This window comes from Leucoraja erinacea, chromosome 34, assembly GCF_028641065.1.
Source record: "Leucoraja erinacea ecotype New England chromosome 34, Leri_hhj_1, whole genome shotgun sequence".
NCBI classification, from domain to species: Eukaryota; Metazoa; Chordata; class Chondrichthyes; order Rajiformes; family Rajidae; genus Leucoraja; species Leucoraja erinaceus.
In genome coordinates this window covers 12,268,903-12,283,629 of record NC_073410.1, presented here as the reverse complement: position 1 = coordinate 12,283,629, position 14,727 = coordinate 12,268,903, and the positions used below count along the sequence as shown (strand labels likewise).

Here is a 14,727-nt window from a genome sequence, read left to right as displayed (position 1 = left end):
ATCAGTTTTGGAGATACAGCGCGGTAACGGTGTTCGATCCCAACTATGGTGTAAGTGTAAATTGTCCCTAGTGTGTGTGTGTAGGACAGTGTTAATGTGCGGGGATTGTTGGTCGGCACGGACTCAGTGGGTCGAAGGGCCTATTTCTGCGCTGAATCTATAATCCTAAAACTAAATTAACACTATCCTACACACTAGGGACAATTTACAATTATTTCAAGCCAATTAATCTACACACTTGAATGTCTTTGTAGTGTGGGAGGAACACCTGGAGAAAACCCACGAGGTCACGGGGAGAATGTACAAGCTCCATACAAAACAGCACCCGTAGTCAGGATCGAACCCGGGTCTCTGGTGCTGTAACTCTACCGCTGTGCCAACATGCAGTCATGTACTCCTGATTTAGTTTAGTTTAATTTGGTGACTTATTCCCCAGAAATGCCCGAAGCCATCAGCTTGAAGTCGTACAGGGCATCAGCCTGAAGTCTGCGAAAGTACAAGGGCTGATTTGGGATGACCTGAAACAAGAAGTAAAAGGGAGAGCAAAAGGCCGTTCAGCCCCTCTGGCTTGTTCTGCCATTCTATGACCATTCTCATGCCCTATCCCCACAGTCTTCAATTCAATTCACCACAGACTAATGGATTTCTGGCTATGAATGTATTTCAGTTTCTAATGTAGAGAATTCCACAGGTTAGCTGCCCTTTGAATGCAGAACATAATTTTAAGATTCAGATTCAGTATTCAGATTTAATTTTAATTGTCATTGTCAGTGTACAGTACAGAGACAACGAAATGCATTTAGCATCTCCCTTGAAGAGCGACATAGCAAACGATTTTGAAAAAAAAAAGGGAGAGCAATAATAGTGCCCCTCTGGCTTGGGGGGGGGGGTGACCATTCTTGGCAGTCAGTCCGAGGTCACCACGTTGTTTAGTATGAGTGACAGCCGCCGGAAAGGTTAGCTGCCCTTTCCTCGACCTTTAAGTTTATTATCGTCTGATTTACCAAGGTAGTGTGAAAAGCCTATCCAATCCGATCAGATAACCCTATACAGAAATACAGTCAAATCAAACCCATGTACAATAGTTAGAGCAAAGTATAATATACAGAATGCAGATATAGTTCTCAGCATTGTAGCACATCAGTTCCATAGACAAAGTCCAATGCCCACAATGGGATTGAGGTGAATCGGCTCAGAACCCTAGCTTAGAACTTTCTACTCCTTTCACACTACTAAATAGTCTGCACCTCATTTTTGGAACTTTGTCCCTCAATTCCAGATAACTTGGCCGCGAAATCTTTTTTTTAAAAATCGTAATATCAACACTGCTGAGCCTATTGTGAATTTTGTACGTTTCATTGAGGTAAATTTTCATTCTCCCAAATTCTAAAGAATGCAGCCTCATTTATGCATGTGAAGACCTGGCATCTCAGGAATTCTTCTTGCATTCCAGCTGTGGCAAGTATATTATTTTTGTCAGGTAGGAATATCAAATTAATACACGCTATGCCAGGTATTGTCTAGTCTGAGTTTTAGGTGATTGTCATAGAGTCACACTGTACAGAAATAGTTCATTTGCCCCAACTTGTCCGTGCCGACCAGCGAACCTGTCTGTAATTGCAGTCTGTTGCGGTCACACTATGTTAAATATGTTCTGATTTTCTTTCCAGAACAAGAGGATATTGACTTTGATGTTGAATATGAAACACATTTTGCTGCTGCTCATATTCGCTGGGCAACGCATGGTGTTCCTAATATAGTCAACGCTCACCCACAGAGGTCGGATAAAGACAATGGTGAGTGTGTGTGCCCTCCCACCATTTTAACGGACAACCATTCGCTTGCACCTCGGAGGCAGTTACTCTACCGCTGCGCCACTGTACGGCCTGTACGTGCTAAAGGATGCACTGAAGCTTGGTCCAGTGAACCAGTCCATTCCCCACTGGACACTGAAGGACTGGTTCATGCATAACAACACGCAAACACTCGAAGGGTTTATTGTTCAAGGAGGTCACGTGAGTGGCATTGGTGCAATGTAAACAGGATGTATTAACTGATGCCACTATCAATGTGTGGGCTTGGGGCATTGAACGTAAAGAATGCCAGGCATTGTCGCATTTCCTGCATTAATTTTGATATATATATATGAGTTATAAAAATTAAGTACGGTAATATATATATATATATATTTATTACCGTACTTAATGTATATAAAAGTTGTAAAAATTAGATTTATATATATATATATATATATATATTTATTATATATATATATATATATATATAAAAAGTTGTAAAAATTAGATTTATATATATATTTTTTATATATATATCTATATATATATATATATATATATATCTATATATTTATATATATATAAAAATCAAATTATATATTTTAAAGTTATTAAAATTATAACTTCTAATCAAGGACATGAACATTTACTGAAATAAGTCTTAATAATTTGACCCTGACTATAGACTAAGACCTTACTTAATATATTGTGCTCTTCTTGTCTCTTCCTTGCAGTGATGTTTCTGTTTTTAATCTGCAGAGTTCATCGTTATTCATAATGGCATCATTACCAACCACAAGATTCTGCAGAAGTTCCTGGTAAGCCCTCAATAACCAAGTATTGACTTTCAAAGCATCCTTACCATGTCAAACATAGTTATTCCCTCATCTGGAAGTTAACTGGTGGCACGGTGGCACAGCGGTAGAGTTGCTGCCTTACAGCTCTTGCAGCGCCGGAGGCCCAGGTTCGATCCCGACTACGGGTGCTGTCTGTACAGAGTTTGTACGTTCTCCCTGTGACCGCGTGAGTTTTCTCCGAAATCTTTGGTTTCCTCCCACTCTCCAAAGACGTGCAGGTATGTGGGCTAATTGGCTTGGCGTTTGTGTAAATTGCCCCCAGTGTGCGCAAGCTTTTGTTTGTCGTTTGTCAAATTACCACAAGTTTAAATTTTGATCTCCAATTCTGCTGGTCTGTTGCCCCACTTCCAGTTGCCTTTCATGCTTGTGCCTGACCTTTTAACTGTCTTGGTATTCCTCCAGAAGCCCTGCTTATAATGTTCTGTCTCCCTTTATGAAAGCCTCAGCCAAACTTGCTGATGCCCTTTCACCTCCCCCAGCGCACTCTCATTTCACTACACTCTTATATGTGACAACATTGGAGGCCTTCATAAGAGGACTCAGTTGCTGGTGTCATTGGACGTGGCTCATTCGTGCAAATGTTTTTCTCTCTCGCTCCCTTCAGGAAAGCCAAGGCTACGGGTTTGAGTCAGAGACCGATACCGAGTCTATTGCCAAGCTGATCAAATACGTCTACGACAACAGTGAGAATGAGGAGATCAGCTTTGCCACTTTGGTGGAGAGAGTTATCCAGCAACTGGTGAGTGAGAATTGCAGAGTTTGGACCCACCTTGAGGTTTATTGTTAAAATGTGTGCATGTTATATTTTCATTATTGATGACGACATCGAAGGAGGCCATTCAGGCCACAGAGTCTACGCCAGCTCTTGGTGCAATCTCATGAGTGTTATTTATTTCACTGTAAACTGATCTATGCCCATCTGCTCCTTCCAATTCAGCTCCTCCAATTATCTTACGCTTGCCCCCCCCTCCCCCCACATAGACGAGAACTAGTCTGAAGAACGTTCCCAACCCAAAACGCCACCCATCCATTTCCTCCAGAGATGCTGCCTGACCCGCAGAGTTGTGTGCTATGTCTATCTTTGGCATAAACCAGCATCTGCAGTTCCTTTCCACACTAGGGCAGTTGATACTGATCTCTTAACCTATTCTCTACCTATCAGTTCTGCCTAGTTGTCTTGCCCTCCACATGCTCTGCATGTTGTCTGTGTGCAGCTTGCATGTTCTCTCTGTGACAACGTGGACTTCCCTCGGGGGTTCTGGTTTCCTCCCATACACAATAGGTGCAGGAATAGGCCTTTCGGCCCTTCGAACCAGCACCACCATTCAATATGATCATGGCTGACAATCCACAATCAGTACCCCGTTCCTGCCTTCTCCCTATATCCCTTGACTCTGCTATCTTTAAGAGCTCTATCTAACTGCGACACCTGTGGCATGTAGGTATGTGAATTGCCCACTGGGCGTTGTATCCAAAGTAACCGCGTGGTGGAATCTGGAGCGAGTTAATGGGAATTAGCGGTATATAAAAATGTTGTTGGTGTAAATGGGTGGTTGATGGTTAGCTGGGACTCTGTTGGCTGAAGGGCCTGTTTCTATGGTGTGCGACTCTGAGATTCTGTCGGGTTAGTAACCTCAGTGATGTCTCTGACAATGACATTGCCACTGGCCAAAGTCCCAAACTAGTTTGGGTCTGGGCTTGTTTTAATTACAGTAGAGAGCAGTGTCAGTCATCAGTGCACTGAAGCAAAGATAGACACTAAATGCTGGAGCAACTCAGTGGGTCAGGCAGCATCTCTGGAGAGAAGGAATGGGTGACGTTTCGGGTCGAGATCCTTCTTCAGACGAGTTCTAGTGTAGGTGGGGGGGAGGGGGGAAGCGTGAGAGGATGGGAAGGAGCAGAGATCGGGTCACTGCATTGATTCAGTGCACAGAAGCATCCGTCTGAGGTTGTGCGATACGATCCAATGAGAGCTGACAACAGGTTCATTCGGCCCTTGGAACGGGCGGCTTAGCTTAGGTGCTGTTTGCAAACCTCTTACAAAACAAAATTCAGTCTGAAGAAAGGTCTCGACCCAAAACACCGCCTATTCCTTCTCTCCATAGATGCTGCCTCACCCTCCGAGTTTCTCCAGCATTTTCGTCTACCTTCGATTTTTCCAGCATCTGCAGTTGTTTCTTAATCAAAGCAAAATTCAGTGCCTTTCAGCCACTCATGCAATTGAACCACGCTAGTTGCTAAATAAAGTTGAGAGCGTGTTTTCAGATGTTAGTTTGGAAATGCATTGCATTCTTCATTAACGATTTTGCTTGTTTTACAGGAAGGTGCTTTTGCCTTGGTGTTCAAGAGTGTCCACTTCCCAGGACAAGCCGTCTGCACCAGGTAAAGCACCACAGCTCTGGACCTTACGGGGAGGCTGTCATGTATTTTATACACAGTTTATCAAATGCAGCTAACCTGGCCTCAGTACTGGAAAGTCTAAGATAGACACAAAAAGCTGGAGTAGCTCAACTGAACAGGCAGCATCTCTGGAGAGAAGGAATGGGTGATGTTTCGGGTCGAGACCCTTCTTCAGACTGGTTAGGGATAAGAGAAAAGAGAGATATCAAAAAAAGTCAAAAGAGTTTATTGGCATGTGTCCCCGACAGGACAATGAAATTCTTGCTTTGCTTCAGCACAACAGAACATAGTAGGCTGAAGCAAAGTCTGAAGAAGGGTTTCGGCCCGAAACGTTGCCTATTTCCTTCGCTCCATAGATGCTGCTGCACCCGCTGAGTTTCTCCAGCTTTTTTGTGTACCTTCGATTCTCCAGCATCTGCAGTTCCTTCTTAAACACAGAACATAGTAGGCATTGACTACAGAACAGATCAGTGTGTCCACATGCCATTATATACGTAAATACACACATGAATAAATAAATTGATGTGCAAATAACAGATAAAGGGGTATTAATGTTCAGAGTTTTGTCCGAGCCAAGTTTAATAAGTTTAACGATGATGTAGAGAGATAAAGAACAATGACTGAAATATATGCAAAAAAGTAATGATAATAAAGAAAGCAGGCTATTGTTAGCTGTTTGTTGGATGAAAATGAGAAGCTGGTGTGACTTGGGTGGGGGAGGAATAGAGAGAGAGGGAATCCCGGGGCGACCTGAAGTTAGAGAAATCAATATTCACGTCTGAAGAAGGGTCTCGACCTGAAACATCACCCTTTCCTTCTCTCCAGAGATGCTGCCTGTCCTGCTGAGTTACTCCAGCTTTTTATGTCTATCATCAATATTCATACCACTGGGCTGTAAGCTGCCCGAGCGAAATATGAGATGCTGCTCCTCAAATTTGCATTTAGCCTCACTCTGACAATGAAGGAGACCTAGGACAGGAAGGTCTGTGTGAGAATGGGAAGGAGAATTAAAGTGTTTAGCAACCAGGAGATCAAAAAGTCCTTTGTCGTTGGAGGAGCTGCATATCAGCAGTGGAATGGAAGGTTACACAGAAAAGCTGGAGAAACTCAGCGGGTGCAGCAGCATCTATGGAGCGAAGGAAATAGGCAACGTTTCGGGCCGAAACCCTTCTTCAGTGGAATGGAACCTGTGAGGTGTGTCAGTGCGCTGTGTTCTACAAAACAGTGAGGAAGGCACTGTCCTGGCAGAGACTAGGCCAGGGGTGGGGAACCTTTTCATGTTGGAATGCTGCATTAAGTTAGCTGTAATCTAACAAGGCCGCATCTAACAAACTTCAATTAGATATACTTCAAAATGTACATTATTTTGTAAAAATCTAACTACTATGTACTAACTTCAAGAAAATGAAAACATTTTGTTAATTCTAAAGTTAATTAACCAATTAATGACTTTGTTGTGACTGCTTTTTGTGGGAGGTTGACGTACATTCTAGAGTCACATTAGAACTAAATCAAGTTATGCAGTTTCAGCTGATCTTCTAGATGGGTATCCGTCATTTGTGATCTTAAGGACGTCTTGATTTGGATTAGGTAGGAGAATGTAGATTCGCAGCAATAAGTGGTTGAAAAGCAAGAAAGCATTTTTCATGCATGTCAAAGTTAACGTACATTCTAGAGTCACATTCGAACGAAATCATGAGCATAACAGGTGTTAAAATAGCTCTCCTGACTTACTAATGTTTTACTTGTGGCCATCAGTCGCGGAAGATTATTTTGTTGAATCTTCTTTTACACTTTGGTATTTTAAATATGTTCATTTTCAGATTAAAATTAAAATAATAAAAGACGAACAAAAACATATTTATAAAATAAAAATAAAAGGATTTGTTCTACAAAATTTGGATTCATTCAAAAGGCCGCACTTAATGGACTAGGAGGCCGCAGGTTCCCCAACGCCTGGACTAGACTGTCCTCTCCCGCTTCCACTGTGCCCCAGACTGGTTCGGTCTTCTTCTATCCTCGTCCATGCCCTTGAACCTCTGGGATGAAGGTTCCCAATTCTCTGGTGGTCAGCCTCACATTCAAAACTCCCCTTACAACTCCCATTCCTGCCAACTCCCAATCCACTGTTCTGCACTGCCTCCTAGACTAGAAACATGCCCTATTTTGTAACAATGTCAGCTTCTGTGTTCAAGTTCCTCCATCCCCTTTCCACACACTATCACCATCACTTTCTCAATCATACCACCCGCCCTCCACCTCTATCTCCCTCTCCACCTGAAATATTGAAAGTGGGGGCTTTGGGGAGAAGGCAGGAGAATGGGGTTGGGAGGGAGAGATAGTTCAGCCGCGATTGAATGGCAGAGTAGACTTGATGGGCCGAATGGCCTAAATCTGCTCGTATCACTTATGACTCGTGGAGGCAGTTCAGCTTTGGATTCGCCTGACCTTGTGCTCGATTAAAGCTGCTCCACTCAGCCTGCATCCCCCCCCCATTCAAGTTCCCAGGTGGGGAAGTCAGAAGTATGGAAGTTTGAGCTGCACATTGCTTCCATGTGCACGGCTCCTTGTAGCTTATAGTCATATTGTGTGGAAACAGGCCCTTTGGGCCAACTTGCCCACACCGGCCAACATGTCCCAGCTACACTAGCCCCACCTGTTCCACTAGTTCTTTGAGGAAGGAGATGAGGACAAATTTCTTTAGTCAGAGGGTGATGAATCTGTGGAATTCCTTGCCACAGAAGGCTGTGGAGATCAAGTCAGTGGATATTTTTAAGGCAGAGATAGATAGATTTTTGATTAGTACACAGGTGTCAGAGGTTATGGGGAGAAGGCAGGAGAATGGGGTTAGAAGGGAGAGGTAGATCAGCCATGATTGATTGGCAGAGTAGACTTGATGGGCTGAATGGCCTAATTCTACTCCTATCATTTACGACCTGCCTGCATTTGGCCCATATCCCTCTAAACCTGTCCTATCCATGTACCTATCTTAACAGTTTCTTAAAAGTTGCGATAGTCCCTGCCTCAACTACCTCTTCTGACAGCATGTTCCACACAGCCAGCACCCTTTGTGTGAAAACGTTACCCCTCAGATTAATTTAAATCTTTTCCCTTTCACCTGAAACCTATGTCATCTTGTCCTCGATTCCCCCTACTCTGGGCAAGAGACTCTGTGCATCTACCCGATCTATTTCTCCCATGATTTTAAATATATCTTCTACAAGGATGTATTTAAAAAGACTGACAGGAATGTCAGGAATGTACTCACAAAGGCTGTGGGGTGGCAGCCTTGTGCTTTCAGGCTTCAGGACGTGTTACTTACAGTAAAAATCTGCAGGAAAGTCGAATGGAAAGATTGACTCAATGATGGCCATTCTTGGCAAAATGTCTGCGTCTGTTGGCAAACCCACAGGAATTTTTAGCACAGTTGCCACCTACGTATCTGACAAAACCAGTCGCACTCTGTTTAGACTGTGGTCGATGTGTATGTTTATACGGTGTGGCAGTGGGCAAGATAAACTAATCCCCAAATCCAACTCCACTGAAACCTGCAAGCTTTGCTCAATGGAGCTTAAGAGCAATACGACCATTGACAGGAAACAGTTGAGTTATTTTTACGATTTTGTCCAACCTTCAATGTAAACCTTTCATCAATCTGAAGTTCTTTGTCCCTCCAAATTACCCAACTTAACTCTCTTTTTAAACACCAAAGGTGATCCAAAGATTTTGCTTTTATGCTGTCAATTCTAGTTACTACTTATGAAATGCACATTTTTTTATTTGAGAGGATGATTGTTCCTGGGACGTGGAGATGAATGGAGAGACAAGTATGGTCTTGTCTTTCAAAAGATGGTGGTGATTCTGCTTGAACATCTGCAGTCCATGTGGTGGCTGAACTCCCACAGAGCTAGTAGGTTGTGGAGCTGCATGATTTTGACCCGCGATGAGCCAGGAATGGTGGATATATGTCCAAGCAAGTAGCAGAGTCGCTGCCTTACAGCGCCAGAGTCCCGGGTTCGATCCTGACTAAGGGGGCTGTCTACACAGAGTTTGTACGTTCTCCCTGTGACATGCCTGGGTTTTCTCCAGTTTCCTCCCACACTCTGAAGATGTACAGGTTTGTAGGTTAATTGGCTTGGTATAATCGTAAATTGTCGCTAGTGTGAGTAGGATAGTGCTAGTGTGTGGGGATCACTGGCCGGCACGGACCCAGAGGGCCGAAGGGCCTGTTTCAATGCTGCATCTCTATACCAAACAGTCAAGTGCACATCAGAGAGAGCATCTTGCCAGTGGTGCTTGCACCTTTCTGGATGGCAGGGATGGCTAATTGGAGAGATGCTTCCCAAGAGGACTTGAAGTCACCGGAGTCCATCCCTTTGGAGATATGCTGGTGTTGGACGGTTAAGGCAATGGATGAGATATTGATTAAGTTCCCCCTCTGGATTGGGATAGTTTCAACGCTTTTGATATCTGTTGGACCATCTATGTCTGGTATGAAGTCTTGATGCTCTTGCTTGGAAAAGCTCTGCCACTTGAGAGGTAAGCCTTTAATGGTGGGATCGCCCACTTTGGTAGCCAGGCCATTTATGTTGGTCTATTTACTGCTGGCCTACAGGGTGTTGATGCCAAGTTACATAGCAATGGGAGACCACTGAATGGTGGTGTCTTCTTTAGAAATGGTCAGTGTATGTCATGTAACAGCTTGCGATTGATGTTGGAGTGACCTCACTAGAAGATGGCCTGGACTTCTACTTTAGATGAGGCATGATAAAAGAGATTACACGTCCCACTCAGTAAATGGGCACAGAATTCTTGATTGTAATCACGTACAGTCTTTCCGCCAACTGGATAGCACACAGACAAAAAGATTGTGGCTGCACCTTGGTAATAAACTACTCTAAAATATGTGTCCTGCTTCACCTTTATGATCTGCCAAAGAACCATGAAATCTGTAGCACTGAGAAAACCATGTCGTTTGAGAAAGAATATTTAATGTTCTAGTTTGAGATAAACTATGTCTTAGTTAAAATGTTTCCAAGCATGTGGAGGAGAATAGAGATCTTCAACATCGTGGTACGTTAGTTAGAACACTGCAACTTCAAGCCCTCATCCTAACATGGACCTTTGTATGGAGGATGCTACTTAAGTGTAATGCTGAGAAGGTGTGACCACCCTGCCACCCTCCCAATGAGACACTAACCCTGGAGGAAGGTGTTGCAGTGCAAAGAAGGCTTGGACGTTAGTACAATGTGCTGGTCTAGAGTTATCCTTCGAGATCCTTCAACTGCATGTTACCTGGCCAACCCTTTCATTGCTGTGCAGAAGTTGATTGCTCCATGTCCCAGCATTGTAAGTCTTCTTCTTCTTCTTGCGTATGGCGTGCACAGCCTAAAGTTGTAGGACAACTTGTTCTGTTTGATCTTATTTGATTGTGCACGTCGGGTAGATTGCATTCGTTGAAACAGGGCGGACCACGTGAAGGTTGCAATCTTCCACCTCATTGTAAGAGTGAGAACAGCTGAACATTGGATGTGAAGGCCTTTCATAATATGGAAAGGGTACGCAGAATGTTTTTCCCACCATGGTAAATACCAGAGGGCATAGCTTTAAAGTGAACGGGACCAAGTTTAAATGAGATGTGCGGGACAAGTTTTTTTTACACTGAGAATCTTGGTTGCCTGAAGCGCGTGCTGCCAGGAATGAGTACGATAATGATGTTTAAAATGTTTTTAGCTCAGCACATGGATATGTAGGGATCGAGAAATATGAATCGTGTGCAGGCAGATGAGATTAGTCTATCTTGATATCATGTTTGTCACAGGCATTGTAGGCTGTAGGGCAGGGGTGCTGCCTTCTAGGCCGTTAGACAATAGGTGCTGGAGTAGGCCATTCGGCCCTTCGAGCCAGCACCACCATTCAATGTGATCATGGCTGATCATCCCCAATCAGTACCCCATTCCTGCCTTCTCCCCATATCCCCTGACTACGCTATTTTTAAGAGCCCTATCTAGCTGTCTTTAAGTGCTCATTCAATGCGGCCTTTTGAATGAATCCAAATTTTGTAGAACAAATCCTTTTATTTTTATGAATATGTTTTTGTTCGTCTTTTATTATTTTTATTTTAGTCTTAAAATTAACATATTTAAAATACCAAAGTGTAAAAGGAGATTCAACAAAAGAATCCTCCCTGACTGACGGCCACAATTAAAACATTAGTAAGTCATGAGGGCTATTTTAACACCTGTTATGTTCATGATTTAGTTCGAATGCAACTCTAGAATGTACCTTAACTTTGACATGTACGAAAAATGCTTTCTTGCTTTTCAACCACTTATTGCTGCAAATCTACATTCTCCTACCTAACCCAAATCAAGACGCCCTTAAGGTCACAAATGACGGATACCCATCTAGAAGATCAGCTGAAACTGTGCACCTCCATGTTGCAACCAAATATTCGAATGCTTTCCCACAAAAAGCAGTCGCAACAAAGTCACTAAAAGGTTAATTAACTTTAGAATTTCATATTCTTGAAGTTAGTACATGGTAGTTAGATTTTCACAAAATAATGTACATTTTGAAGTATATCTAATTGAAGTTTCTTGGATGCGGCCTTGTTAGAGTACAGCTAACTTAAAGCAGCATTCCAACATGAAAGGTTTTCCCACCCCTGCTGTCCTGTGCTCTACTGTTCCAGTTTCTAATATTGGCGTCTTCATAAATTATTTTTTTTGCCTGATGAATGACTTAATGCTGATTTATTTTTTATTATTATTACTTAGACGGGGAAGCCCTATGATGATTGGTGTGAAGAGTGAACATAAGTTTTCAACAGATCATATACCTGTTCTCTATCGCACCTGTAAGTAACTGTGGAGCTGCGAGTAAAGAGGTTTATTCATCGTGCTTTCTATCTGAGCAAATGAGTTATTGATTATCTAAAAGGAATATATGCTGCATAATATGATAATAGTAGGCCCCCCTCGGTCATGCCTGACCATGGGTGATGCATCCTAGTTTGCAGGTGATTTGTGGTCGGATGCAAGCCAGGGCAATGTTATATGGAGGACAGGCTGTTGCCCATGCAGCACGCCCCCCTTCTCCACGTCGCTGATCAATTTGGCACCAACGCCGTCGCAGGAGCTGCCAGAGTGAGGTTGGAGACAACGACGAACTGCCTTAGGGGCTCCGACTCTGGATTTTCTTGAGGTTTACTCCTGGAGCCTTTTCCATGACTGGATATGGCCACAAGGCAGTGGAGGTTTTAAATCAGCGTTTTTCCTCTCCTCGATGGACTGCCTTCCCAGGCTGACGAGCCCCATCTGCCCAATGATCAGGCCTGATTTAATATAATGTGCTCAAAACCTATGAGGATTAGGCACACCATACGATCATGAATTGTGGCACCAAGCAGTAGAATTCTGGGTTTGAATGGAAGAAGAGAAATAGTTTGTAATGGGAAGGAAAATCAAACATGTTTGATTCATGGATGCATTTAGTACGTGGATTTGAGGTACAGCTGGAAGGCAGATTGGTTTAAAATGGTGAAGGTTGTTAAATGATTTAATTAAATGGCTGATTAGCGCCAGCTTGCGATCTCACCATTTTGATTTCATTGGGTCTAAGTAGAAACCATTTTGTTTTACATCAATCCAGCTTGTCCGTTTGTGTTTCAGCACAGAATGGAAGCGGGGCTTTAATTCTTTTATTCTGAGCCTTTGTTAGGGGAGGGGGCTGGTGGGGAAGAGGTCACTTGTGTAAAAATGTCAATCTCCCATGATTTACACACTTTTTGCATGATTTTAACAGGCAAAGAATTGAAGCCAAGCAGTCCCTTGCCCCGCACTGAAGCTTCTACATCGTTGTACCCTGTTGGGGAAGAAAAATCAGTGGAGTACTACTTTGCATCTGATGCCAGGTGAATGGTTTTATCTTGCAGACTTAATGACGGAGTAGACTTGATGGCCCAAATGGACTAATTCGGCTTCTCGAACTTATGAACTTACATATGCATTTCCATAACTTAAATGTAAAGTGTCCCCAGTTAACTCTATTAAGACTTCCACTTGAACTGAAATATTTGTGGACCTTTGATGGCATTGGTTAGGTTAGCATTTTCTGTTGCTAAGGGGAGGTAATTGAGGCCTGTCCTTCTCGGCTGGAGCACTGTGCTATAAGGTCGTGAACTTGTCAATGAGGGGAAGATGGACAGTTCCCACTCTTGCTCCAGCATTCAATCTCCACACGTCTGAAGAAGGGCCTCGACCCAAAATGTCACCCATGCCTTCTCTCCAGAGACGCCTTCTGTCCCGCTGAGTTACTACAACTATTTGTGACTATCTTCCCGTTTAAACCAGCATCTGCAGTTCCTTCCTACACAGTGAATCTGTGAAACTGTGATCAAACACAGAGATTCCACAAATAGATGACATGGGGATAATATTTTTAATCTTATAATCTTTGGCGGGAGCGGGGGGGCAGTTTCCAATGAGGGTGTCGATGAGTGTGTCAGGGGGGTGTTATTTTGTTTTATTTTGCAGTGCAATCATAGAGCACACAAACCAAGCGATCTTCCTGGAGGATGATGATGTGGCGGCAGTAGTGGATGGATGTCTCTCTATTCACCGTGTCGAGCGCACAGCGAGTGACTGCTCAGCGAGGGGTATTCAGATACTGCAGGTGGAGCTTCAACAGATGATGAAGGGTAAGGCCGTATGTCCTCAACACTGTAAAGTGTAGCACGAGGCCATTCAGCCCATTGTGTCCATGCCAACCAAAAGTACTCCCTCCTCAAACTCTCTATGTGTGGCTATGTTGGTGATGGCTTCAATAGAGATCGCACTGAACCAATTTTGAAGAAGGGTCTTGACCCGAAACGTCACTCCCGAGATGCTGCCTGTCCCGTTGAGTTATTCCAGCATTTGTGTCTATCTTTGAACCAATTTTAAACCTACTTGCTAATTCCTGTTGGATTCTATGACCTTTCTGATCAATTTGGCTGCATAGATTTGGTCCGCTAGCGTGTTAGGAATTTAAAGAAAAATCGTCCAGTTTTAAGGTTCTATGATCTTTAGCTGCGGAGGCTGCCTGGAATTTGAATGCACGAGCAAGCGTGAGGACTGACCCTCACTTCTCACCCACAGAATTCTTGTTTTATTTTTTAAATCGGCCTTGTTTCTGCAGAGTGGCAGTCTGAGCTCGAGCCTTGCTTGCTGGAATACCTGTTTCATTCCAGTTCCTAGTTGCCTCTTTACTGACTGAAAACAGGACAGTGCTCGCCCTTTAATGTTCGAAGTGAGCAGAACAGCATTGTAAATTCCTCGGAAGGCTGGAAGCTGCGTTCACCGTCGCAACCTTTTCGGCGACACCCGTCATAGGCCGCCGACAATTTTCAACATATTGAAAATTCAGCGGCGACCAGAAAGGCACTAGGACTCTTTGGGTGACTAGGAGCCCACTCACTGTCATACAGGTGACCCCTGGCAACATGTCGAGGGTGTCACCAGGGGGTCACCTGTATGGTCGTGAGAGGTCGCCTAGTCACACAAAGAGTCGTAGTGTCTTTCTGGTCGACGCCAGAACCTATGACGGGTGCCGGCAGTCGCCGAAAAGGTTGTGTAATTGGAGCAGACCCTTAAGAGGAATGCCCTAAGTTAACCTTTCTCTGCAGTGAAGCC

General features: G+C 43.6%; 1 protein-coding gene across 1 annotated transcript in view; it reads left to right on the top strand.

Annotated features, from left to right (window-relative positions):
• Nucleotides 1-14,727, top strand: part of LOC129712997 (glutamine--fructose-6-phosphate aminotransferase [isomerizing] 1-like) — a 54,616-nt gene that overhangs the window by 13,688 nt on the left and 26,201 nt on the right. The window contains exons 4-10 of the mRNA XM_055661838.1: nucleotides 1,671-1,796; nucleotides 2,556-2,614; nucleotides 3,258-3,392; nucleotides 4,974-5,035; nucleotides 11,833-11,912; nucleotides 12,860-12,968; nucleotides 13,591-13,754. Of these exons, the coding sequence (XP_055517813.1) occupies nucleotides 1,671-1,796; nucleotides 2,556-2,614; nucleotides 3,258-3,392; nucleotides 4,974-5,035; nucleotides 11,833-11,912; nucleotides 12,860-12,968; nucleotides 13,591-13,754 (735 nt within the window). The remainder of the gene's footprint in view (nucleotides 1-1,670; nucleotides 1,797-2,555; nucleotides 2,615-3,257; nucleotides 3,393-4,973; nucleotides 5,036-11,832; nucleotides 11,913-12,859; nucleotides 12,969-13,590; nucleotides 13,755-14,727) is intronic.